Source organism: Hirundo rustica, chromosome 20, assembly GCF_015227805.2.
Source record: "Hirundo rustica isolate bHirRus1 chromosome 20, bHirRus1.pri.v3, whole genome shotgun sequence".
NCBI lineage: Eukaryota > Metazoa > Chordata > Aves > Passeriformes > Hirundinidae > Hirundo > Hirundo rustica.
The window spans coordinates 3,029,212-3,056,382 of NC_053469.1; the positions used below are offsets into that span (position 1 = coordinate 3,029,212).

Consider the following 27,171-nt stretch of genomic DNA (forward strand, 5'->3'; position numbering starts at 1 on the left):
GAAAGGTCCCTGCCCATGCACAGCCTCTCTGCAGCTCCTCCACAGCCTCCGGGCTGCTTAAAAATAGAGTTTCTCCAGCAGAACCTCCCCGGAGGCTGCTGCGGGAATTTCACATCAAAACCTACAGATTTACAGACGTTCTGGGCTTTGCTGGAGCTGCTCTGTTGACTCAGCTAACAATTGTACGGATGTTCCAAGTGCCCTCCGTAGGAATGGTGATCCCTGGGTGGGAAATGTAGTATTTCCTCATATTATTTTTTTTCTTTTTCTTTATTTTCTTTTTCTTTTTTTTTTTTCTTTTTTCTTTTTTATTTTTTTTCTTTTTTAAATCGGGCCGCGCTCCGCGTTTGCAGAGCAAAACCCATTTTGCGGGTTCTTTTCATTCTTAAATGGATTCTCTCTGAGATGGGTAACAATGAGATCGGGTTGAAAGGCCGGTGATTTTACATTTTTTTTTTCTTTTTTTTGAGGCTGATTTCTACGGGCGAGGAGCAAATGATGTTTAAAGCGGGATTAGGGAGGGGGAAGCTGCGAGAATGGAACATTGACAGGTAATTTCCACCTGCCCTTATCGCTCCTGCGCAGCAGCGCCCGGGGCCGGGGCAGGAGCTCCCCAGGATGGGAATAAACACACACAGAGGATCCATCCCTGCCTCGGGAGCTGCCGGCATCCAGAACGCAGAGGAGGAGCAAGAAGAGGGCAAGGAGAGGCCCGAAGCGATGGTGAGAAGGACCCAGGGTGAGCCAAGCTGTGATGGGGCTTCCCAAACTGATCCCAGCCTCCGAGGAGGCCGAGCTGACCTTGCAGGATGATGCCTTTTTCCACATTAAACCTTTTTTTCTCCACATTAAACCTTTTTTTCCTCCACATTAAACCTTTTTTCTCCACATTAAACCACCTTTTTTCTTCTCACATTAAACTGTCTTTCTCCAATATTAAACTGTCTTTTCTCCCACATTAAACCCTCCTTTCTCCCATTCTAAACTCTCTTTATTTCCGCATTAAACCGCCTTTATCCCACCCCACGGCTTTTCTTGCTTTTACCCCTTCCCCCTTCTCTCTTGTGGAGCTGTGAGGGGCTCAGGTCACGCCTGGGCTCCCCGTTCCCAGGGTGGGTGGATGCAGGACGAGCAGGGAAGAAGGAGAGCAGCACTCACCGGAGGCCCGTCGGCACCAGGCATGCCAGGGAGACCGGGTTTGCCCAGCGGGCCCTAAAAACAAACGAAAAAAAAATCAATCAGAGCCTCCAGAGCATGGCGGGACGGCGATTTCCAGCCACGATTCCTGCTTTTCCCAGCTGTGAGAGGCTGCAGGGATGGAAAAGCTGCCAGAGATTGTAGGGAATCCGTTTATTTGGGTGTTCTGGCACCTCACACACAGCCAGGATGCCGCAGGGAGAGCCCCACGGCAGCTCCAGGCACCAAAAACCCTGGCTGCTGCACAGCTGGGGGAGGACAAGGCGAGGATGTCAAACTGCGGGGTCACAGCACCAAGAAATGCCCGTTTTTGGGGTGAAAAATGGCAAAAGAGAGGAGCTGCCCCAGCTGGCTGGATGGCTGCCCTAACACAGCTCAGAGATCCTCCTTTAAATCCTGCTGGTCCCAGAGATCTTGGGGGAAATGTCTCCCTCTTTAAATCCTGCTGGTCCCAAAGATCTTGGGGGAAATTTCTCCCTCTTTAAATCCTGCTGGTGCCAGAGATCTTGGATTTCTCCCTCTTTAAATCCTGCTGGTCCCAGAGATCTTGGGGGAAATTTCTCCTTTAAATCCTGCTGGTCCCAGAGATCCTGGGGGAAACTTCTTCCCCTTTAAATCCTGCTGGTCCCAGAGATCTTGGATTTCTCCCTCTATAAATCCTGCTGGTCCCAGAGCTCTTGGGGGGAATTTTCGCCCTCTTTGAATCCTGCTGGTCCAAGGCCAGCACCAACCCCACGTGGACAGCCAGAAAATCAGCGGCAGAGAGGAGGATCCATGGGCTCTTCCCATTATCATCCCACTCAGACTCCCAAAACCCACAGAAAAAGGCGATTTTCAATCCTCTCCTCGTGTTTTACCACAGGCTGCCATCAAAATGTTTCTCCTCAGAGGGGAAATGAATGCAAATATGATGAATTAGAGGCAAACCGAGCTGGCTTGATCTCCCCTCTGTCTGGAATGAGAGGCATTAGACTTTCATGGCCACGGCTGCAAACAGATGCTGCACATGGGGCAAAGGAGCAGCTGAGGGAGCAAAATGCAAATCCAGGGGCTGAGGGAGGCCAGAGCTGAATTTCAACTCACTTTCTCTCCAGGGGGACCGATGGCGCCTTGTGGACCTGGAAGACCCTGTGAAAAGCAAAAAAAAAAAAAAAGAAGGGAAAAAAAAGAAGAAAAAAAAAAGAAGAAAAAAAAAAAAAAATAAGGTCGTTAAGGAGCAAGTTATTCCTTCCAAATGCACCTTGGCCCTGCATGATTTTAGTGCCTGTGAGGGCTGGGGGTTTCCCCAGCTCTGTTCACTCCCAAAGCGCCTTGCGAGGAGCAATAAGGTGCCAGGAGTGTGGGCAGCCCAGGAGGGACACAGGGATGCTCTGAGGAGCAGGATTCCCCGAGAGCCATGGGAAAAGCCTGGATTTCTGGAGGAGCTGGGCACTGGGACGTTCGACACCGGCACACGAGATGTGACTTGGCCAAAGAGATCCCGGGGAGCTGGGGGATCCCACACCGGGAGCATTTGTGTGAAGATTTTGGGCTGGCCAATGGTTCCTCGAGCCGAATCTCCCAAAATGCCGCTCCCATTCCTGGTGCTGAATTCTCCCCACGTTGTCCCAGCTGTGGAGAAGGAGATTTGCTCTTACCTGAGCCCCTGGGTTCCCCTGCTGTCCTGGGGGCCCTGGCTCGCCCTGAGGGCCCTGTGAGGAGACAAGGGCGAAGGTGGGGAAGGTGAGAAGGAGCTGGAGCCACAATTCCAGGGTCACCCCAGGCATATCCCTGTATTCCAACTGCCTGGACACACCTGAGCTGGATCCACACCCTCCCACAGCTCCCCGAACCCCCTCTGACCTTCTCCCAGGAACCAAGAGCTCCTGGAAACAGCTTTTCCCACTGGGGAAGTGACCTGAAGGCAAACTGACTCCTCTCCGAGGATTTCCAACCCAAAGGAGCCGAGCAAGGCTCTAACACCAGCTGGATCTGCATTTATTCTCCAGGGAATCCATCCCATCCCATCCCATCCCCAGAAAGCTTTTTCCCCTCTCAGTTTAATGCCAGTATTTGGATATTCATTAGCGTCTTGAGGAAAAAACGTTTCATCTTTCATGGAGAAATAACGTGTAATTCCACCAGAAATGACAATAAATTAACATCCATCTGCTGTAGGAAGATGTTCCTGGTGTTTTTCACAGGCTCTGATAGGAATCTAGACCAGGCTAAAAAGCAATTAGCGAATGTATTCTGACAGGATTTCGCGTTTCGCCCTATAGAAAATCCGAACTGCCTGTAAAAATTTGCGGGGAGAACTCACCACATTCCCTTTGGGACCTGTTTGTCCATCCATGCCAGCCACACCCTTTGAAAGGATTGAAAAAACACAGCAGTGAGAAAACATCTCATCATTTCACACCACAAAAAGCAGGGAAATTGCCATAAAATAATAAAAATATCAAGAAGCCCTTTGGACCACGTGGAAAGGGAATAATTTCCTAAAGGTTTTTGGTAAAGCAGCTGATTCCGTGAATCCAGGTGAATTTTTAAAAGTCATTTCGGTGCTTTCCCCTTTGGTTTAACCTGCCTGGGAGGCACAACCAGCACCGGGCCGAGGGAATCCTGGCTGGATTGCATCCCAGCATGGAGTGGCAAAGGAAAACAGGGAAAAATTCCTGGCTGGTAGAGGTGACAGAGCCGTGCTACTGGAGCCAACCCAAAAATCAGCTGGGGTCAAACACTCCCTGAGCACCCTCACTGAGAGGGGAACGTGGAGACGTCCCCCCGCCACCATTTCAGAATCATGGAATTGCTCAGGGTGGAAAACACCTCTAAAATCCTCAAATCCAGCATTAACGCAGCCCCAGCGCCGTGTTCATGACCAAACCACGTCCCCAGGTGGGTTTGGAACACCCCCAGGGATGGTGACTCCTCCATTCCCTGGGCACAGCTCATCCCAGGAAGAATCTTTTTCCTAAAACCCACCCTAAACCTCCCCTGGCACAACTCGAGGCTTTTTCCACTCATCCTGCCGCTTGTTACTTGGGAAAAGAGACTGATCCCCCTCCTCACAACCTCCTGCCGGGGAGCTGGAGAGAAGAAGACTTCCCTGACCTTCCTTTTCTCCAGGAAAATCCCTTGCTCTGGGGTGTAACATCCCATCCGTGGGAGACGCGACAGCTTGGGAGCGAATCCCGAGCTCAATCCCTGCTCATCAAATTCCAGCAGCACCAGGAGCTCACAGCGAAGTTGTCACCACGTCCCAGGAGGGGCGAGAGGCCCAAAATGCCCCCCATTAAACACTGACCCCTTTGGCTTCGGGGCTGGGTGTGTAAGGTCCAGGACCCCTGGATAAAATCCCACACGCTCCAGCCTCAGCTCTGGCCTGGATTCCCAAATAACAGCTCCAGAGCCCCGAGGCAGGAGTCAAAGGCACTGTGCTGACAGCTCCCATTCCTCCCTCCCAGCCTGAGCGAGGCATTAATATTTACTCAGGTGGGGCAAATCTGCCGTGCACGGACGTGACAGCACTGGAAACGGGGCGCAGGGCAGAGTCCGAGCTCCTTTTTGGGATATCGCTGCTTTTCGCAGCCCAGATGTGGCAGAGGATGCAGCTGGAGGAGCTGCTGGGGCGGCTGAGGGGGTTTTTGGTTGGGTGGAGGGCTCTGGGGAGGGCAGCAGGGAACTCACCGGTGGCCCCGGGGGTCCTGGGGGTCCCTTGGGGCCCAGCAGTCCTCGGGGTCCCTGTGGGGGGAGAGAAAACAGGGTCAGAACTTGAGAACTGCTGTGTCAGGATGAGCATCACGCTGGGCAGGGTTTGAAAGGACCTTGGGGGCGCGGCAGCAGCTTTCCCTGAGCTACAAACTGGGAGAGAAACCCTGTGGGCACAGAGCCCTCGACTGTAAACCCAAATGGCACAGGCACAGAGACGGATTCCCTGCGTGGGAACAGATTCCCCTTGAGCCAACTTTCTTTTAGAATTAATTTAATCCTGGATTACCCTGTAACCCACGCTCTTTGCAGCCAAGTCATTCCAGCTGGGAAGTCAGGAAGGGTCATGACCTGATGACACCCGTGGATCATCCCAAAAATCCCTCCAGACTGAGATTTTTATCATGGACAATCCACACGCCTCAGCAAGGCTGGGAAAGGTTTCCATAAATGTTCATTTGGAAAGGCATTGGGTCCTCCAGCATTAACAGCTCAGGACTCCTGCTCTCCTGGTGTTTTCCTTCCGTTCCTGCCTTTCCCTGTCTTCAGGGAAACTGGCGGCGTTGGAGCATCACATGGAATAAGGAAAATTTGTATTTTCCTCATTCCGCGTGAGAATTTGTATTCTCCAGGAGGAGAATTTGTATTCCTGCAAAGGGAATATTTGGAAATCCCAGCCCAGCCCCTCCTGGAGCCCTCACTGGGGGTTTGGAGTGGAAGGATTTTAATCACAGCCCCTTCCTGAAATGAGGGGAACATCAGGAATTTGTATGGATGGAGCTCCTTCCCTGCCACGCAGGAAAAAAAATCATCCTTGACTGATGGGCAGTTTTATCTGTCTGCCCAAATATTCCACAGCCTCCTTTTTATGACGCAGGGAGGGCTGAGGAATTAAAATGAAATGTCACAGGGTGGAACAGGAGCCGTTAATGAAATGTCTCGTCATGGGGAGATCATGGGGAATCAAACCCTGCAAAAAAAAATTTGCAGCTTCCAGCAAAAAACTGGATGAATCCAAGGGTCTGCCCCAACCACTGGAGACCTCCTGGGCTGAAGCCCTGCACGAATCCAGAGCAGAAACTCCACTGGAGAGGGCAAGGAAATGGAGCAGGATGAGGGAAAACCCATTTGGGAGTCCCACCGCTGGTTCCAGCCACGTTTGGAATGATCTCCTTTTGGCTGAGACAAACCCCCAGCTTTAGGGTGTGTGTACCCACAGCAAAATTCCCTGTAATGCCGAATTCCCTTTATCCTGGCCGTCCCAGAGATTTTTACTCAGGCTGCTGAAATAAAAATAAATTTCCCTGCGTGCCTTACCCTGGTTTTAGCTCCTCTTTTGCTGCTGCGTTACCTGAGCACATAAACGCTTTCAAGAAGTTAATAAGCTGTTAAGTTATTGCTTGGACGTGTGCTAAGGAGATAGCTGAGTTGATTAATCTTTCCCAGAAGTTAATCAGACATCTTGTCTATAATTTAGTTCCAGCGAGTCTGTAAATGCCAACCCTTCCCTCTCTCCCATGAACTGTGTCCAGCAATTCCCATCAATTAATCTCAGGCCACCAGGCCGGGCCCCAGCACGAGAAAATCGGAGCTTTGGAGGGAAATGAGAGATAATGCTCTTTTCATAACAAAGGAAATGCGTTCAGGGTGAAATCAGCAGCCAACAGCTGCAGCAGGCAGGAGTTTGCACTGCCAGGAAAGTGAGAAATGCTCAGTATTAGGGGGCAAAATGCTTTTTCAGTGTTTAATCCACAGCCCAACTCTCTGCCTGTTTGGGGTTTTTTTGCTGGGTTTCTCCTTGAAAGAGTTTCTTTGGCTCGGTCCAAAGAATTTGTCCAGCACCGCTGAGATCTCCTCCATCCTCACAGGAATTCCCAGCTCCTCCTCCGGCTGCTCGTGGGGCCCAAACATCGACAAAGTGCAGGTTTAGGAGGTTTTGTGCCCTGGGAGCAGGACACTGACCCCACTGAAGTCAGATATAAAAGTCTCCCTGAGTTCAATCCTGCCGGGATTTCATCCTGAGGTTTGGGAGGAGTCACTGACACAGCCCAGGACAAAGAGAGTGGGAGCCGTGAGGTGAAGATGCCACTGCCCTGAGATAAAACCCTTTTCTCGCTGGAATTTGCCATGAACCCTCACAAAAACTGTATTTTGTGTCCATTTACCACGCCTGATTTCCACCCCAGCCTGATTACCTCCATCCCAAACCAGGGAGAAGGACACAGGAAAGAAACGACACTAATCTAAGTTTTACATTTACAGTTATGATTTTGTCCGAGCAAACAAAACCGATGATAATTTTCTCTTTCATTTAAAAAAACCCACAAAACCCCCAATCAATCAATCAATCAATCAATCAAACAAACAAACAAACCAACAGTAGAACTCCCAGCTTTGTGGGAGTGAAAATAAGTGAAAATTATTAATGAAAATAAGCAAAGCAGAGCTGCTCCAGTGCAGCCACTCTCAAACCGCTCAAGCTGAGTTCAACCCCTGCAGGATCTCAGGGCAAAGCTCCCCCGTGAGAGCCCCAAAAACGCCTTTTCCATCCCAAATCCATGCCCCAAGCTGGGTGAGGAGCCACGGGAAGGGGATACTCACAGGTTCTCCAGGGAGACCTCTGGGCCCAACTTCTCCATCATCTCCCTGGGCAGCAGCACGGAGAGAAGCAGCGAGAGAGAGAGAAAAAAAAAATGGGTTTTAATTCAGTCACCTCACAGGGCTTTTGTCCTTTTTTAATAACATTCACACAGAGAAAGCAGCTCCCACGAGGACTGGCAGGGTTTGGACTGACCTTGGGAGCCTGAGGACTAAAACTGAGTTTACCAGGGACTAGAAAGGGCTGAGGATACCTCAGAATTCCTGAAGAACTCAGAATTCCTGAAGAATTTAAACAGAATGCTGTTTAAAAAGATGGGTTTTGCCACCAGACAAAGGGGCTGTAGGCACAGCTCAGGGCGGGTGAGACAAGAGCCACAAGATTTAACACCAGACTGAACGGCAAGGCAGGGGGGGAATGGGATTTAGCCAAATTAGAGCTCCTCAGACAAACCAGGAGAAGGGTGATTCTCCATCCCTCCTCTCCCATCTCCTGCTGGATACCCCCAAACCCCAAAATTATCCAATGGTGCTTCCCCTGAGCTGCTTTTAAATCACCCCAAACCCGAGGCTCCCGTCAGGGAATCAGCCCCAGCAGCCAGCCCTTGTAAATTCAGGATTTATCCCTCCCGTGCCCATAAATCCGTGCTCTCCTCCCCACTCCTGCCCTCCCTGTCCCCTGCACGCCTGGAATTGTTTCTTTTCCCCCTTGGGATTCAAGTTCTGCCTCTCCTTTCCCCCTTTGCTCTGTTCAGCCTCAAAGCACTTTACAATTAATGAACGATTAATTAACCCGCTCCAGCCCCAGTGTGATAGTCTGAGCACTCCAGGGAAACAAACAGCCCAAAGTGGGAAGAAAACATCGAGGGAGGGGATCAGAGCCTGGGAAATCCGCGCTCCCTCCTCGGGTTGAACCCATGGATTCAGCATTTTCAAGCTCTGCCCTTAAACCAGAGCTGCGATCACTTAGGCTGGGCTTTGCTGAACACCTTCCATCAGTGACTGAGGGAGAAGGGAACAATTTAATCCTTGGAATTCCTGCTCCCCGAATCTCACTGCCACCCTCTGGATTTCAAATCAGACACATTCATTAGAAAATCAGAAGCGATTTTTTTTTGTTTTGTTTTGTTTGGTTGGTTGGTTTTGGTTTTGTTTTAGTTTTATTTTTCTCTTTTAACAAAACCTGAGTTTCCTGACCAGACCTTTAAAGCCCAACTCTGCGTCCCACTCCATCTCCCATCTCCTTGCCCTGCTTTCAGTCCCAGGAAAGGCTCAAGGACTGGGAGCTCCTGCCATGCCTCTGCCTGACGCTGCATCTGCTTCGTGTTTCCAGGGTTTTTTTCAGGAATTCCGGATCCCCAGACAGACTTACCCTCTCCCCATCCTCTCCAGGAGCCCCTGGGGGGCCGTGGGGGCCTGGCTCACCCTACAAGAAAAAGGCAGAAAACACTTTAGAGAAGAAACTGCGATGGAAACCAGCAGGGAATGGTGGTGGGCCCTTTGGTGATTTGATTTTTCTCTCCGTGCTGGAGATCCCTGTGCCCTCAGAGCTGCCTCCCTCTCTGCTCCAGGGAGGGCAGGGACACACAGCCCGCCAGAACAACCACATTGCCCCATTTCCCCCCCATTTTTTAACTGCAAACCAAAGATTCTGAACCCACTGTAACTGCAATGTTCCCACTCCCGACCCCGCCGTCCAACAGCAGGTTTTGCCTCTTGCTTTGCCTTTTTTAGGCTGCCTTATTAAGGTCATTTTTCCCTCCCCGTTCCCATCTGGAGCCTTCCCAGGGGGATCTTGCAGAGGGATTTTGCAGCCCCCTGGATGCTGGGGGTGAGCTGTGACATCCCACAGGCTCTGGGGGACATTCATCCCCTCCTGTGCCTCTTCCCAGTCCCTCCCTCCTCCTTCCCAGGTTTCACCCCAGCCAGAAGTGGAGGAGAACTCACCCTGTTTCCCTTCTCACCGGGCAAACCAGCCAAGCCATCAAAGCCTCGGTCACCCTGAAAGCAAAACCGGTTTAAAGCTCATTTCCAGCTGCACTCCAACACCCTTCCCGTTTGCTTCCCTGCTGTGCCGGGGAGGGATCGATTTTCTCCCTCAGACATTCAGCCTTCACCTTCCAGCAGAGCAGGGATGATCTCAAAGTTATGGATTAAAAGAAGAAAAAAAAAAAAACCAAACCAAAACAGAAACCTCCAAGTCATTTGGAGTTAAACTCTTCCCTCTTCCCCCCGTTTGAAATGCTTTCCCATGTGGATTTCAGAGCTCCCCTGGGTGACTTTTTCATCTCCCTTCTAGGCAGGTTCTCCTAACCGGATGATTTGTTTCGTTCTAATTCCGTGGAATTAAGGACTGCAACGAGCAAACCGTGTTAACCCCACACCTACCGACAGGTCCTGAGCTCTCCCACCATCCCATCTATCCCCCCAAGGAAAGAAATAGAGCCAAATAAATTCTGGACATTTTCTCAATGAAACCAGGACGGGAAGGAGTTGTTTCCTGAATGCCTCAGCTCCTTGGAGAAGAGAGAGGACACAGAGGGGAGCAAACCCTGGGTGACTCCCAGTGCCCGGAGAGGGGCAGGGAGCAACACCCAGGAGAGAGGAAAAAAATCCCATTTTCCCAGTGCAGGAGTGAACCTCGTGTGTTTTCACACATCTATGGCACGTGAATCACTGGGGTTTAACCTCCAGCCCTCTCCTTCTGGCAGCTCCTGGAGCATCTCCCTGCCGGAGCTCACAGAGAATTCCCTCCTCCTTCCCAGCCCTGCTCGTTTTTCCATCCCCTTCTCCCCTGGGGAGGGCACTCATTAATTAAAGCGTTTTGCTGGGTAAATTATTTGAGTTCTCTGTCTGCAATCCCCCCCCCATCTCTTGCAGCCTTAAGTATCTCTGTAATAAAGTGCTTAAACCTTCCAAGGCACCATTCCCTGGGCAGAGCTTCCCTGCATTCCACTGCCAGCGGAGCAGGAATTCTCCCCCGGCTTGATAATTCCAGCAGATCGCAGAGGGGTGGAGGGATTTTGTCAACAACAACAACAACAACAAAAACCCCAAAAAAACACCCAAAACCAAAAACCAAAAAAAACCCCAAAAAACCACCACCAACAGAAAAACCTCCACCCACCAAAAAAATAAAAACAAAACCCAAAAAACCAACGAATTAAAAACCGCAAACAAACCAAAAAATGGGATATTAAAATTCCTCACCGCACCTCCGTTTCCTCACTGGGTTAAGAGGTGTGTGGTTTTTTTTGGTGGTTCTACTCCAGAGGCTTTCCAGCCACTCCTTTGTGTTTGTTTTTTGTAATTGGGATTCTAAAGTGTTTGTTCTACAACTGCTGCGTATTTCATCCAGACTAAAAAAAAGTGGTGTTTAAAAAAAAAACAAACAAAAAAAAAAACCCAAAAAAAACCCAGGAAAAGAAAAGAAAAAATTGCTATTCTGCCTTCCAGGAGTGTTTTTTAACTTCCCTCTTCTAACCTCCAGCCCTTCACAGGAGTCTCTGGACAGACTCCTCCAAGCAAGCTGGGCTCCTCCTCCATGGGTCCCTCGGCTCATTCCTGCTGAAAACAAGGTGCAGATTCCCAAAATCCATAAAACCCTGGCGCTACCTTTGGTCCTGTCTGGCCTGGCATTCCCCGGGCACCGTCGCTGCCAGCTCGTCCCTGCAACAGAGAACACCAAAGTCAGATCCAAAGGGAGAGACAGGGACAGCTGGGGCTGAGACAGGGTTTAGCTAAGCCAGAGTGAGGGTTTATTTAAGTCAGGCAGCTTCTCTTGGCGAGGGAAAAATCCCTGCTCTGTGTTTGGGGCAATATCCTGGAGCTAATGAGAGGTGGGAGAGAAACGGCAGCGGAGTCACTTCAGTGCATGGGCCATGGCAGTTTTTATGGGTTTTATGTGAAAAAATGATCTCCCAGCACACTTTAAGAGATGCTAACGACGATGATGATGGCTGCAAATTGAAATGAGAGTTTCTGTTCCAAGGAAGGCAGAATTGGGTCACACACAATACCTGCTCCTTCCTTCCTTCCTCTGCCAGGTTCAATCGTGGTGTGAAAGAAAAATCAGAATTAGGGATGGGAACGGAGCAGGATTTACACCTGATCCATTCTTGGGACCGGATTCTCCTCACGCACTGCCAGGAGTGGGGACTCCCAGCCAGTTCAAAGCATTTGTGCAGCTACAGCCCAAAAAACCCCCGGACAAAAGAGTGGGATGTGCAGCCTTCAATTCCCCCCACACTGCTCAGATTTTAACTCCCATCCTCATTTGTGTCCCAAATTTTAACTCACATCCTTGTGCCCTCCCGGATTTTAACTCCCATCCTGGTTTGCCTCCTCTCAGTTTTCAACTCCCATCCTGATTTCTGTCCTCCCAAATTTTAGCTCTCCTCCTCACTCGTGTCCTCCCAGATTTCAACTCCCATCCTCATTTGCATCCCAAATTTTAACTCCCATCCTCATTTGTGTCTCAGATTTTAACTCCCATCCTTGTTTCTGTCCTCCCAGATTTTAACTCCCATCCTGATTTCTGTCCTCCCAAATTTTAGCTCTCCTCCTTATTTGTGTCCTCCCAAATTTTAACTCCCATCCTGGTTTGTGTCCTCCCAGATTTTAACTCCCATCCTGGTTTGTGTCCTCCCAAATTTTAACTCCCATCCTGGTTTGTGTCCTCCCAGATGGAGAGCTCCTGGCCGAGCCCAGCCTGGCCGGCTCTTGCGCAACGCCCGCGGTGCTGAGGAATCGTTTGGCAGCAGGAGCGGCTTCCAGCAGGAATTGCAGCTCCTGCCTGCTCAGCACAGCTGCCAGGACACTCACCCTGCGGCCTGGCTTTCCTGCCGGACCGGGAGGACCCTGGATGCCTCGTGGACCCTGCAGGGAATCAAGGAGAGAGGAAGAAATGTCGTCACCTCGAGGGACCACGAGCAGAGCCAGTGACCAGCGCCCACATCAGGCACTGCTGGGGCTCTCAGGGCCAGCAGAGCTTCCAAATGAATCCCTGGAGCAGAGCCCGTGGTTCCAGACACACGGGGAAGGGTCAGGACCGAGCATCTCCAGGCAGGAATTGTGGGCGTTTATCCATGAGTAAGCTTTTGCCAGCACGTGGTGGAGATGCATCCCAAAAGCCACTTCCCTTGCCATCAGAAAACGGGAACTTTCCCATACTGCGGGATTCAAGGCTTGCAAGAACAATATCCTGAGCATTAGTGAATTCTCCACACTTCAAATTGTCTTTTATGTCCTCCAGGGGTGTTTTTCCAGGAATGGACCTGCAGAGTTTTATGCTGCTGGCTCAGAACCATGTCCAGAGCCTGCATTTGGGCACCTGGAGGGACATTTCCATGCCAGACCCGTGTTCCCACAGCTTCCTGCTTCCAGCTGGCCTGGGCTGACTGAACCCCTGCTTCCCAACAGCCTCAGGCAGGACTGGCTGCTCCACCCTTCGTTTCTCCAGCTCCCCCCAGTCCCACACTCACCTGAGGTCCCATTTCTCCAGCCTCTCCCTTCAGTCCTCCGCTGCCCGGGGGTCCCTTTGGACAGAGAAGAGGATTTATTATATTTTCGCTCAAGAGAGCCAGAGGGAAGACAGTTACTACATTAAGGAAAAGCCATTCGTGGATCCAGAGCCCACAGGGAGCTGGATCAGTTGGGTTGGCTCCATCCACACCAATCCCAGCACCCCTAGTTCTATCTACAACAATTCCAGCACCCCCAGTTCCATCTACAGCAGCTCAACACTCCCCAGTTCCATCCCCCCAATTCCATCACTCCCTAGTTCCTTCCCCCCAATTCCATCTCCCCAGTTTTTTCTCCCCAGTTCCATCCCACCAATTCCATCCCCCCCAACTCCATCCCACCAGTTCCATCCCCTCCTGTTCCATCCCTTCCAATTCCATCACTCCCCAGTTCCATCTCCCCGGTTCCTTCACTTCCCGGTTCCATCCTCACCAGCTCCATCCCCTGCAATTCCATCCCCCCAATTCCATCCACATCAATTCCATCACTCCCCAGATCCATCCCATCAATTCCAACACTCCCCAGTTCCATCCCATCAATTCCAACACTCCCCAGTTCCATCCCATCAATTCCATCTCCCCAATTCCTTCTCCCCAATTCCATCCTCACCAGTTCCATCCCCTCCAATTCCATCCCATCAATTCCATCACTCCTCAGTTCCATCCCCTCCCAATTCCACCCCTCCAATTCCGTCTCTTCCCACTTCCTTCCATCTCTTCCCAGTTCCATCTCCCCGTTTCCACGCCCCAGTCCCAGCACTCACCATGGGGCCCGGCCGCCCCGTCAGTCCCATGGGCCCCGCCGGTCCCCTCAGCGCCAGCTGCAGGACAAGGACAAACGCGGCTCCCTGCCTGTCCTGGTGGCTGCAGGGGGACAGAGCCACCCCCGTGCCACCAGCCACAGCGCCCTCCACACCCCCAGCACACAAACCCTTGGAGCAACGTCCGTATCCCCAGGGAATTCTGCCCAACCGCTGCTGGGTTCCAATGGGAAAACAACTTCTCCTTGCCCAGATTAGCTGCCCCTGGATCCCTGGAAGTGCCCAAGGCCAGGCTGGACAGGGCTCGGAGCAGTCTGGGATCATGGGAGGTGTCCCTGCCCATGGAAGTGCTTGGAATGAGCCGGGCTTTAAGTCCCCTCCCAACCCAAACCATTCTGCTATCCTACGAAAGCCCCTGGACTGTCCATGAATCTGCTGAGAGGACAGAAATATTCATGACCCCACTTCAGTTCAGGAGAACTTTTTTTTTCCTTATTGTCCCGGTGGCTCAATTTTAGAGGAATTTTCCCTTTTCATTTTTTTGGTGGGTTTTTTTTTTTGTTTTTTTTTTTTTTTTTTGGTTACAACTCAACATCCTCCAAACTGAGCTCCGATTCAAACCGAACACAGGGGGCTTTTAGCTCCCTAATTAAGGAGTCGTGTTAAACGTGCACCAACCCCGTGATTTCCACGGTGGGAAATGGAGCCGGGCCACGCTTTAAAACATCCCTCAGACAATTTGCTCCCTCGTGACAATCCAACACTTCCAGAGCGCTGTAATTATCTGTGTACTCCGGTAATTAAAATCTACCCAGTGATTGCGCTTGGAACAGCAGAAATATTGCACAAATGCTGGGTTCTGTGGCGTCTTTTTACAACACCCCATTAAAAGGGGGATGCTCTGAACCACTGCTGGCTCCAGCAACATTCCGTGCCCAATGAAAGCCAGATTTTAAGGGGATAAATCAACCTAATAATGCAATTAACAGCAGCGATAACAAGAAAAATGGAAAAGGTTATGCTTGCTGCAGGACCCTGTTCTCCAGTCCTGTCATACCCTGTAGCTCCTGACAAAAATGACATTTGTTTCCCTTTCCGCATCACGGTTTTCAGCCAAAATGCTGAAATTCTCAAAACAATTGATTTTTGTCCTTTCTAGAAATATTGCACTTTTCATCCACAGTCCTAAAGTTACCCAGGATTTATCTGGGTTTTAAATTTTTATTTTCCCCCCAAACCTGAAAATTTAAATAAAAAAGGGTGTTTGAATGAGGGGAGGAGGGTTCTTTATTTTTTTTGGTAAATCACAATTTTCAGCAGGCAGAAGGAAAAGAAAAAAAGAACAAAAGCAGAGGGTTGGAGAAGGCAGATGCTCTCTTGTGAAACGTTTATCAGGTCAAACCCCCTATTTCCCAGGAAAATAAAATGCTGATGGAAAAACGCTGGGCAGGCTGGAAACGAAGACTGACAAGGTAACACCAGGAACATAATCCAGGGTATTATTGGCAGCACAAGGTTAATGGACAGGAAAATGCAGTGGCTGGGGGGACCAGGACTCTGCCTGAATCTGTAAAAAAAAAATAATCCAACTCCTTTGGAAAAGGGGAGCTGGATGGAAAGCAAAAAATTCCCAGCTAAGGCAAACACCTCGTTAAAAACCCAACAGAGGCAGATGCCACCCATGGGGGGAGATCCCAATGGGTCTTATCCCATCTAAGAGTGAAATAAATTGGATTTTTAGCTTATTTTAGCCCCCCAAAAAATGCTGTGTTAAAGCCCGCAAACAGCTCTGAGTGACAAAGCAGCTCCATCCACACATCCCAGATGTGGGCTCTGTCCCCAGATGAAACAGCCCCAGAGCTGTGTCCCTTTGGGAACTGCCACCCGAAACATTTTTCTCCTCCGTGGCAGGGGTGTGTTTGCAGCAGATTTTGCTCCCTGTGGGGCAAGACGGGGGCAAACAGAGCAGTTTGGGGATTGTGGGGCTCCCCCAGCTCCTTCTGCATCCCTGGTTTTTAATATCAGCGCTCAGGAAAAGCTCCCACGAGCACCCAGGGAAGAACAATCTCAGAGCTCCGCTGGCTGAAAATGAAGTTTTATTTTGAGCAGATGAGCGCAAAGCCTCTTCCACTGAGGTGTCCCTGCAGGCAGGGAGCGGGAGCTGTGCTGGGGATGCGCCAGTCTTGTCTCACCAGCGAGCCAGGGATGATTTGGACATCAATCAATAAGGTCGTCCGAGGAAAGAAACGTTCCAGGGACAGTCACCGTGTATTCCCACATAAATACACAAAATTACAAATCTGCCTGCTGAGATTCTGGGAGCTGGGAACAGCTTCTGTCTGCGACATAGGTTTCGTTATTAGGATTTACCGGGGGGGAAACCATACAAAAATAAGAAAACGCTTTCAGCACAGACCCCAGCTGTTCACAGGGACCCTCAAAACACAAATTTACCAAAGCTGGCGGGTCCGTGTGGCCGCTGCCAGAGGTCTGCAGGAAATTAAAGCCAGCTTCCCATCAGCTGGAGCCTTACTGGCTGCTGGTAAAAACCCAAATCATGCAGGCGCAACCCCGTGGCAGGTGAGAGGTTCCACCACCAGCACGGGGGATGAGAGTGCAGGGGTGTGAGAGGTTTATTCTGCTTTTGCAGGCACCTGCTGAGAGCCACCCTGTGGGACCCTGGGCACGGAGAATTCCAGGATTTCTGTGCTCACAGGAGCTGACCCCCAGGCAAACACTGCACTGACCTGAGGCCGTGGAGAAGGGTCCCAAAATCGAGTGACAGAGCTGGGATTGTGGGTGTGGAGTTTGGATAGAAGTGTGTGATATCAGAGGGTGCAAAACTCAGAGTTTAAGGGTTTAGAATATAGTAATATACATAAAGCAAGATGGAGGATTTAGGGCAGAGGCTGAGTCCTTTTTCACCTTCTTCTCCATGGGTCTGGGCTGTATTTTGTAATTGGACAGAAAAGCTCACATTGCTAAATACGGGTGGTCGGTTATTGGGTTAAAAGTAAAAATAATTTAGGTGTCATTTCTCAATGGGACAATGTATCCTTAAAAGACCTTGTAGAGAGACAGAGATAGAGCCCTTTTTCACTTTGTTAGCTAGAACTCACACCTTGTGAGGCGGTACTAGGGGTAAGAATTAAACATCTGAGACCGAACGCGAAACACCGTCTCGAGCGTTTAATCCCGACTTCGCCAGAAAAGAAATTTTTTTTAAAAAAATCAACATTTCCTGGTGCCCCGTGTGAGGGTCAAACCACCCTGGGCACTCCCAGGTGCCACCACTCACCCTGGCCTGCTGCAGGATCGCCTGGGCTTGTGCCTCCTGGGCTGACACCATGGGTCCCTTGGAGCCAGCGTCGCCTCCTCCGCTGAAGCGGAACTGGTGGGAGCAAGGAGGACAAAGCAGGTCAGGGCTCCACCCTTGTCACAGACAGGTTGAAGAATTATAAAAGAAAGGCCCCATAAAATAGCTAACCTGCCGTCTCTTCTAAGTGCAGCTAAGAAAAGAAATTTGCAAGTTGCCGTGTGAAATCAATCCCGGTATGAAAGGTTCGTTAGCGCAACAACCTAATCTTGGGTTGAAAATTAAGTGTGTCTGTACAAAGGATAAGATCTGTTCCTTGAGAACCCATAAGGGAAAAGCGTGAACAGCCTGAATCTTAGCAGGCACACACAAACCACCTCCTGACCAGCAAATGAAGTACAAAAGGAAAGCACCTTTTGTGTCTTTGAAAGTCTGTGAAAACTGTGTGAAATAAGTGATGTGAATAAAGAACTGGCTTTTCCTGCGTGGACGCAACGGAGTCTCAGCCGACTTATTTCAACACACCCTCACCAGGCTGAGCCTGAACAGCTCCGTTCAGCACGACTGCCCCAAACCCATCCCAGTGCTCCCAGCCCTCCCCATTAACCCCGATGCCCTCGGGTCTCCCGGCTCAGGGCCACCAAGGGAGCGCGTCCCGGGCGCTGCCAGCTCGGGGTGGCACACAATGAGCGGGATTGTGGGCTCGGGGACCTCACACACCACGTTCAGCACCAGCACGGGCTCTCCCAGCCTGGCATTCCCTGCTCTCCCAGCCTGGCATTCCCTGTTCTCCCAGGCTGGCATTCCCTGCTCTCCCAGCCTGGCATTCTCTGTTCTCCCAAGGCTGGCATTCCCTGCTCTCCCAGCCTGGCATTCCCTGCTCTCCCAGCCTGGCATTCTCTGTTCTCCCAAGGCTGGCATCCCCTGCTCTCCCAGGCTGGCATTCCCTGTTCTCCCAGGCTGGCATTCCCTGCTCTCCCAGCCTGGCATTCTCTGTTCTCCCAACCTGGCGCTCCCTGCTCTCCCAGCCTGGCATTCCCTGTTCCAGCCTGGCATTCCCTGTTCCAGCCTGGCATTCCCTGGTGGCCAGGAGGAGCTGATGGGGTTGCCCCGGGTTATCTGCACAGCTCTGGACAAAGCTGCGCTGCTGGAGCGTGGCAGTTTGTCCCAACACCACAGCTTGGGCTGCTGCTCAAGCCAGGAGCCTTCAGCACTCAAAAACCCCCAAATATTAATGTTTTATTTTCCCAGTTTTTAAATAGAAGGAGTTTAAAGTCTCCTTCCACCCTCAAAATCCCCACTTTCCCTGGCCTGCCCCTGCCTCAGCCGGGAGGTTTTGCAAGAGGGACGCTCCCGGCTGCAGACACTCCTTGCACAGCTCTGTCACCTCTGTGCCACCTCAGCTGGCTTTAGGTGTGTGACCACACGAGCCTGGCAGGGAAATGTGTGGAGATTCAATTCCCAGGCCCGTGGCTGGCTCCTGGAGGGGCCAACAACTGTGGTGTGGTGGCCAGCAAAGCTCCACGTGGAGCTCCTGGGCCAGGAACCTCCCCAGGGTCACCCTCTGGAGCCTGGACAATGTGCTGAGGGTTTTTTTTTCCCCTAAAAACTCCTCCCCTCTGGTGCCGAAGTGCTTTTTTCCAGCAGCTGGTTGTCTCACGTCAAAAAAAGACATTTTTCTGGTGCCCCAGGACCAACGAGGCTGATTTGGGATTTGCTGGCTTTGTGGAGGAGGAGGAGAACACCACAAAATGGCCACTGGTCATTAAAAGAGGTGGATGAGTTCAGGTGGTTGAAATTCTGGCGCTTTGGAGAGCTGTTAGAGGTTCCTGAGAGTAGAACAGAGGGTTCTGCCTGGAAATTTGGCTCTGGGAGGTGTCTTCAGTTGTTTCTTTGTGGTTTTATCTCTCTCTGTCCAGTCGGAAACGCCGCAGCTTATTCGGAATTCAGGAAATGTTTGGACAATGCTCTCAGGCACAGGGCGGGATTTTTGGGCTTGTTCTGCGCAGTGCCAGGAGCTGGACCCAACAATCCCTGTGGGTCCCTTCCACCTCGGGATACTCCATGGTTTTTATCATTATCCATCACTTCTGGAAATTTTAACCTGCCTTGGCTTTTGACTAATGAAGAAGCTCCAGTGCTTTGCAAGAAGTCAATTTACACCGGGAACCATCCGGATCCATCTTTAATCTCAAAACGTGTCCTTGGGGTGAAGGAGATGGGAGATTTCTGCAGGAAGGGGCATTAAAAACAGCAGCAAACCCAAGAAATCCGACTCATTTTAACCCTTTTTTATTTCTGTTTGTACTCACAGGCAACATAAGCATTGTCCCTGGTGGTCCTGGCAATCCGTCTGCTCCTGGGAGACCTGGGCGTCCAGGTGGGCCCTGGAAGAAGAAGAAATTCAAATAAACTTCTAAAATATCCTTTTGGCTCCGTCCATGCATTAACAGCTGTGGTTCTGTCACGATATTGTCATGACAGGGATTGACGGGCATCAAAAATTGTGGGCATCCCAATTATTCTTAAGTTTTCTTAATTCCCTCCTCTTCCCTCCTGTTTCCAGGGTCTGCCTCGTGCAGTTTTGGAGTGAGCAATCCAAGTCCCTGCAATGCTCTGAGTGAACGGAATCAACGTTTAGTTGGATCTGCTAAAACCTATTTAAAAAACCCCCCAAAAACAGATGAAAATTCCTAACTCAGGGTCAGCGAGAGAGAAATGGAGATAAATTCATTCCTGCACGCGTTCAATCAGCTGGGTCATTTCATTTTTCTCTCTCCTGTCTTTTTTAATTTATTTTTACTTTAAAATTTTATCCCTTTGAGGCTCCCTCCACCTCCGATGGAGTGATCCTGGCAGGGGGTGTAAATGAGCCCAAATCCATGGATCTCCACGGAGCTGTGCTGATTGACACCAGCGCAGGATCTTTAACTGGCACTGAAGCAACGAGTGGGCAGTAAAAGATCTGTTGATGAAGCCATAAAGAATCAAACGTGGCCAATTTTCCCTCTGGCAATTTAAAAAAAAAAAAAAAAAAAAAGAAAAAGAAAAAAAAAAAATTGAGGTTAACCCAGATTTCCTCCTCATTCCAGCGATCCCATATGCAAATGAGGGTGACGTCAATGTGCGTGGCTAATTGTGATTTTCACAGCAGTTTAAGGCAACAGGGGCTCGACCACAAGGCCAAGAAAAGCCCCAGTGCTCGTTGTGTGGGATTGAGGACTTGGCTGCTCCTTCAGTTAGGAAACACCAATAATAAATCAATTTGTAGAGAACCGACTCCCTTGGAAGGGCAAGCGATGAACATTTTTGTAGTTCTCGCTCTCCCCTGCAGCCTGCTGGGACCCGTGGAAAAAAATGTAAATACAAAATTCTGCCACAAATCTCAGAGACGGGGACACCAAAAAGTCATAAGGTCACCGCACAAGAGAGGAGGGCAAGACAAATAGGTAACAAAATGTCTGAAAATCAAAGTATTTTAATAAAACAACCCAACAGACTCACCAAACCAAAGGATTTGGTGCACGATCCTTGCCCCACACCCTTCCAGCGAGATCTCCCCACCCCACGCCTCTCTGCTCCCTCTCCTTCCATGCCCATCCTCACGATTCCCGCATTCCCTCCCCTCAAAATAAAAACCCCAAACCATTCACGCCGAGGTTTCCAGCTCCAAATCAGAGCCCAGCCCTGGTGGGGTGAGGAGCTGCCCCTGCCCCAGGCTGGCCAGGGCTGCCGTGTCCCCAGCTGTCCCCAGCCCCACAGGGACAGCCTGCAATTACAGCGCTGCAGCCGGGGATGGACCAACGGGAAAACACCGGGAAAAATCCCAGCAGAACTGCAGCACATCCATTTTCCCGGGCAGGATGGATGTGCACAGTTTGCTCAGCCTGGCCCAAACCCACCCGGAGTCCCCGACCCCGCTGAGATCCCGTCCCAGCCCCGTCTGTCGGAGCAGAAATGCCACGGACAATTTAGGCCAGGCTTGTTTTATGTGATAAACTTTCTTTCCTCTCCCTCTCCTCCTTTAACTCCAGCCGATGTGATGGAGCAGGGCCGAGCTTGTTTATCTCTCCTGACAAATGTTGATGCAGTGCTTTTATCCATAAATGCCTCTTTTTGTTTCAGGCTGGGTGTGGGAGGTCTTTTCCTGGTGGAATGGACCAGCAGGGGCTGGGAGGGGGGTGGTGGGCAGCAGGAACGGAGGAAAATCAAACCCATAAAGCACTTTGGAAATTTAAATTCATGAATGCCTGGAAGAAATGCAGCCTGCCAGGGTCTGGGTGTAAATCTGTGCGGCTCTCCTTATGGGAACGGGGATTTGCTGAAATACAGCAGCCAGGGATGGGGACCTCAGCTTGCATTTGGCGCAGTGCTCTGAAATGCCAGGCTGAGAGCAAAGCCCGGGGTGATGTTCCCATGGAATGGTTCAGCTGAAACCGGGGGGTGTTGGTGTGGGGGGTCCTGCAGCCGCAGGCAGCGAGGGTGGGACCCGCAGCGCTGAGCCTTAAAATTCACCATGCGTCTCTCTCTCTCTATCCCTGGTTATTTTTCAGCCCTGGTCAGAAAATTACATAATAGGAGAGGTTTCTTGCAGCTTTGGGGCTCTCCGAATTAAGGCAGTGCTTGGGAAAAGCAGCACCCTGGAAGCCAAATGAGATTTTTACCCAGAAGCCAAATAAGGATTTTTAGGGATCCTGCTGCGCTTCTGAGGCTCAAAACTGTCCTGAGGGCAGTGACTCCTTGGGGATTCAAGGCTGGATGGTTTTGGAAGGTGAAGGTATTTTGTGATGAGCCTTGCCCCAGGGTGTGCTGACCCCGCCAGAGCAGCCAGACCCCCGAATCCCCACACAAACACCGGGCTGGGCGAGGGAGCTGCAGTTTGCTCCAATGCTGCAGCTCATCCCCTTCAAAACAACACGTTTTCCCACTTCCTTCCTCCCAGTCTGGAGCGCCCATGGAACAGCTCCCTGCTCTCCTCAGTGCCATATTTCCTCCTTCCCACCGCTCCAGGAAAGCTGCCTAAAGTCATCCCAAAGCATCCTGCGCCCTCTGGAACCTCCCACACCCAGGCTGCTCCTCAGCTCTGCTGCTGCCACAAACTCCTCTGCTCTGCCTCCCGAAATCCCTGACGGAGGAAGAAGCTTTGAATAAATAAATAAAACCTTTTTTTTTTTTTTTTTAAATAATGAATAAACTAGAGCTAATTGAGAGCTGCCCAGTATTAACAGGGCTGACTGCTGTTGGGCTGTTAATTCATTGAACCAGCCCAGGAGCAGATTAAAAAAAAAATCTCTTTATCAGATGCAGGCAGAGGGGAATGTTCCTCACTGTCCACGCAGGGAAGGGTCATGCAAATTCATGAGCCGCTCTCTCAGGGTTAATAACAAACAAATCACGAGCGGAGCTGCTCTCATTGGAAAGGAAGGTTTCAATACAGCTGCAGCCCGTGGCTCTGCGAGCTCATCGCCTATCTGTGCCCGCTGTGCTGTGCCACAGCCCGGGCTGGACGCTGGACGTGCAGCCTGCGCTAGAATGCAAATTATCCCTTTCACTGGAGGGCGTGGAGCAGCAGCAGCAGCGGGGACAGAGTGTCTGCTGGCTGCTGCTTGGCTCTGCAGGGCCGCTCCGCACCAGCTTGGCCAGCAAATTTCTGCATCTGCCTGGAACAGATGACAGCAGGAGAGCCCCGTGTCGCCAGGGCTGGCATCCAGCCCGCCAGGAACGCGGGAGGAGAAGGGAGAGCCGGGCATCGGCGGGCATCAGGCAGGAAAGGATGAAGCCACAGGGGCCAACAGCACCTTGGAAACTTCCAGAAGCCAAATGAGGATTTTTGGGGCTCGCCCTGGACCAGCGCCCAGCTCACCAGGGAGTGGTTTGCATCTCTCACTGGTCCAGGGAGAGCCCTAAAAAATTCACCTCTGTGAATTCGGGCAGCGAGGCTGCAGAGATCCCTGTGCTGGGGCAGGAGTGCGGCGCCACAGGGGTTAAGCCGGGCTCAGGAGCCGGGATTGACTTTGCGAGCTGGCAGGCAGCGATCGATGGAGCGCATCGATGGAGCGCGGGCAGAGCTCCTGGTCCCGATCGTGTCCCGGCCAGCAGAAATGTTATTACTGCTCCAGCGGTAAATACAGCAGCAAACCAGGGGAGGGTCTTCCCAGCGCTGCTCCAGGGGAAAAGTGGGAATGGAGCAGCCACAGGGCTCAAGCCAAATCCCCAGGGACCAAAGAACCTGAACTAAAAAAAATAAAAATAAAAATAAAAATGCAGCGCCCAGGTTGGGGACAGCGTCGTGGGAATGCCCCAACGCCTCAGGAATCTCCTCAAATACACCTCAAAACCCCAGGAGTCGCCTGCCAGCGTGGGCCAGCGGGGATTTGATGTCTCTCAGCGGCTGTGTTTCGCCACGTGGGTACATCAGGAGGAGAGGGGGACACACGGCCACTGCAGAGGGAGACACAGCAGAGCCCTGGCACCACTGCAGCATTTGAAACAAGGCCAAGGGGAGACCCTTGGGAGCACAGGGATCATGCTCTGGCCTTCTGGAAGAGAGTGGATTCTCCTGTCTATTAGGTGGCTCAAAAAAAAATTAATTAATTAAATAAATAAATAAATAAATAATAAAAAAAATATATATAAAAGTAATCAAGGCCACAAGCAGCAAACACCATCTGTGTGAAGCCACATCAGACCCACCCCACCCCTCATCCAGCCAGACCTTCCCGTCTGAACTTGGCCACTGCCTTTCTTCCCACCTTTTCCAAGCCAAAAAAAAAACCTGCCAGGAGAGTGGGACGCCCTACAAACACACAGAGCCTGTGTCTGCTCACCCCAGTTTGTCCTTCTGGGCATCCAAAGGGTGCAAATAGGATGTGGTTCCCCGTTTGGGAATCAGCTGATGGATCCAGCCCGCCACGGGCAGGGAGCTGCCTTATCTGCCAGGAAAACTGCTCAGCACCTCGGGGATCAGATTAGGGAGTGTTTGCTGGTAAGAGCAAACCTCTCCTTTCCTGTGGAGGTGTTTGCTGGGTGACAGCAGGGACAGCAGGGACAGCAGTGGGCTGTTGTGTGTTCTGGAGCGTGTCCCAGGATCTGTGGCACTGCTGCTCCCTCCCTCCCGTGCCTTCCAGGGAAACCACACCTCAGAGCGAGCCAGCCTGCACACACACACCTGCAGGGACATTGTCTGGCCCTGCTGGATGGAGCAGCAGTGCTCTGGAGGAATTCTGGACACAGACCTGACCTCCCTCCACACCGGGATGCACCAAGGCACCAACCAAGCTCCAAACTCCGCTCGTTTTGCTCCCCAGTCAGGCTGAAATCCACGGATTTGCTGCTGAGATGACTGCTGCAGGTGAATTCCAGCTGCACCCTCCCGCAGCCCTGCTCTGGCCCTGCTCTGGTGTGTCCCTGTGCCAGTTCTGGGGCTCCATCCCCCCAAAACCCAGCGTGACTCGAGGGCACTGGGCTCCCCTCTGGTCCCAGCCCAAGCTGAGCTGCTCTGTGCAAAGCCAGGGAAGTTTTCCATGGGAGTTTTCCATGAGATGTCAGGCCAAAATTCCTGCTGGAGGAGGAATTTCGCCCACTGGGAGCAGTGAGGCTGCTCCCCATTCTGCTCACCTGCCGCCTCTGCCAGGGGAGGGACAAACGGAGCAGTGCCAGAGTTCCCAGCTCGGGGGGTGGGGACAGTGGGGTTGAATTTTGGATATTTCCAAGGACACGGATCACTGCTGGAATGCTGCTCCTGCACGAGCTGACCTGGGGTTTGAGCACAGCAGCTCCCCAAGCACAGACCCCTGCTGGTGCCAGGAACATCACCCTGACAGAAGTGCAGTGCTACAGGGGGGATTTGGATCAGGATTTGGGGTCACCACCCCGCCTGGGAGCAGCTGCCTTGGAGGGGACATCCCGGAGCTGGAGGCTCTGCAGCAGCACTGCACGAGGCCGAGGCTGCCAGGGACAAAAACCGATTTACAGCAACGTCCAAACCTGAGCTGTGGCTCTGCTAAAGAACATTAAAGCAGCACCTGGTGCTCAGCACTGGGACAGAGCAATAACCCAGCAGGGAAAGGGTGAGGTGCTGCACAAGAGCTCCTTTCCCTCTGGGAGCAGCCTGGGACACGGAAAGACCACAGGGAAAGACCCTGGCACCATCCTGCACCAAACCCTCTGCCAGGACTCCCAGCAGCAGCTGGGATGAGGGTGGAGAATCCCAGCTGAGCTCCATTCCCCTGTGCTGGTGACTCCGGGTGTGTTTGCCCCTCCTGTTTTCCCAGTGCCACGCTGGGAGGAGCAGCCAAAGGGCACAGGCAGGGAGCAGGGGGTTTGCAGCCTCGGTATGGGTTTTAACTTGGAAATTGGCTTCGTACACATCAGGAAGAGGCTGTTCCCCAGCCCCTTTTCTTACCCTGGATGCAAAGCTCTGCCCTGTATCCCACCATCAACTCCTTTGGGGATGGCTCTCACGGGATGAACAGGATTTTAACGGGATTTTAAGGCTCCAGGGAGACCCCACAGCCCCGCTCTGCCCACACAAACCCACCCAAAACTCCAGCAGACAGCAGAAAACCACGGCCACTCACCCTCTCCCCCGGGTCACCCATTAATCCCACAGGTCCAGTTGGTCCTGGAGGTCCTGGAAGGCCCTGGCAGAGAAAAAGGGGAAAAAAACACCAAACCCTGAGCCACGAAAATGTGTTGTTATTTGTAGCAGATTTCTACGAGCGGCAGGAGAAGGTTTCGAGCTCTCTTGTGTTTATTTTTGCACCAGAAAATCCACCCCAGAGCTCTCTGCGTGCACGTGTGTGGCAGATGGGAGCAGCAGAGCCCGGGGACAGCATCCCACACCTGGAGCAAGGGGGAAAATGTCACTTACTGCTGGGCCTTCGGGACCGGGGGGACCTTCCACCAGCATGCCCTGAGCGAGAAACAGGGAAAAAAGAGATTAGACACATCCTCCAAGTCATTCTGACCACAGGGAAAAGCCCAGGGCGTCGCGTGTTCTCAAATATTTCAGCTCTTGCTGAGGCATGGAGACATCCCGGAGCTGAAGGGTTTCCACTCCCTCTGGGTGGCTTCTCCCAGAGGTGCAGAGGATCGTGGAAAAGCCAAATAATGTGTATTTAAATCCCACGGAACAGCCCGAGCAGCCAGCATCAGCCCCAGCACAGCATCGCCTTCCCCACCACAACCTTCTCCCTCTGCTCAAAACCAAAGGAGAAGCAAATCCTGGACTTTGTCCAGCCTTGATGGCGCTGGAGCTTGAGGAAAGTGCAGCTCCTAGCCCTAAAGAGCTTAACAAGGAGTTAGCAGTCAAATTGCAAGGTGGTTTTGAAATGATTTTTTTTTCCAGCAGGCTGCATGCTGTGATTTCCTCTGTGAACGAGGAAATCGCTGTGTGGGAAAAATTCTGGGATATCGGTACTCCAGCCTCTTCAAGCAAATATTTTGTCATCGCTTTAGATCAGATCTATCATGCACTCAGAAAATTAAGGTTTGGGGTTTTTTTTCTTCCCCTCATGAGTACGTAAGAGGCAGGAAAGAAACCTCCCAATCCACCTGGAAAACGCCTTCCAGAAGGGATCAGGAGGTTTTGGGAAGAGCTCTGTCCTTCTTATCTCTGCATCAGAGATAAAGCAGCACCCAGGCTGAGCCAGCAATTCCCAGCTCACCTGTGGCAAACAGAGAAATTTGAAATCCTGTGAAAACCTGTGGATGAGCCCATGCAGGGGCTGCTTTGGGGTCACCCTAAACTCTTCTCAGGCTCTGCTGCCAAAAGGGCCTCAGCTGACCCCACTCCAACCGAGCTGAACGAATCTGAAATGTCTGCAGGAAAATCCAGGCATTCCTGCCCCAAAAAACCACACTCCCTAAGCCCAGAGCAGCAAAAAAACCCCACCAAAAATAACCTAAACCAGCCTGCCATGACCCAGCCCTGCTTCCATCAGGGTTTCTGCACCAAAAAATGCGTGGCCAGCTCTATTTCCTGATTTCCTGGTGTCCAACTCGTTTCAAATCTCAGTGAAGATCCAGCTCCCACTGCAGCTGGATGTGTGAGGGGAAATTTGCTGCTGCCCCCAGAGAGGAG

The 27,171-nt window shown here is 51.5% G+C and overlaps 1 protein-coding gene across 2 annotated transcripts in view; it reads right to left on the reverse strand.

Moving 5' to 3' along the window:
- Positions 1-27,171, reverse strand: part of COL5A1 (collagen type V alpha 1 chain) — a 135,310-nt gene that overhangs the window by 42,690 nt on the left and 65,449 nt on the right. For both annotated transcript variants that reach the window (XM_040082973.1, XM_040082972.1), the window contains exons 10-25: positions 25,960-26,001; positions 25,667-25,729; positions 19,400-19,474; positions 17,070-17,162; positions 13,775-13,831; positions 12,972-13,025; positions 12,313-12,366; positions 11,104-11,157; positions 9,436-9,489; positions 8,861-8,914; positions 7,492-7,536; positions 4,870-4,923; positions 3,500-3,544; positions 2,835-2,888; positions 2,281-2,325; positions 1,159-1,212 (exon numbers count right to left, since the gene is read on the reverse strand). In XM_040082973.1, coding sequence (XP_039938907.1) covers positions 1,159-1,212; positions 2,281-2,325; positions 2,835-2,888; positions 3,500-3,544; positions 4,870-4,923; positions 7,492-7,536; positions 8,861-8,914; positions 9,436-9,489; positions 11,104-11,157; positions 12,313-12,366; positions 12,972-13,025; positions 13,775-13,831; positions 17,070-17,162; positions 19,400-19,474; positions 25,667-25,729; positions 25,960-26,001 — 897 coding nt within the window. The remainder of the gene's footprint in view (positions 1-1,158; positions 1,213-2,280; positions 2,326-2,834; positions 2,889-3,499; positions 3,545-4,869; positions 4,924-7,491; positions 7,537-8,860; positions 8,915-9,435; positions 9,490-11,103; positions 11,158-12,312; positions 12,367-12,971; positions 13,026-13,774; positions 13,832-17,069; positions 17,163-19,399; positions 19,475-25,666; positions 25,730-25,959; positions 26,002-27,171) is intronic.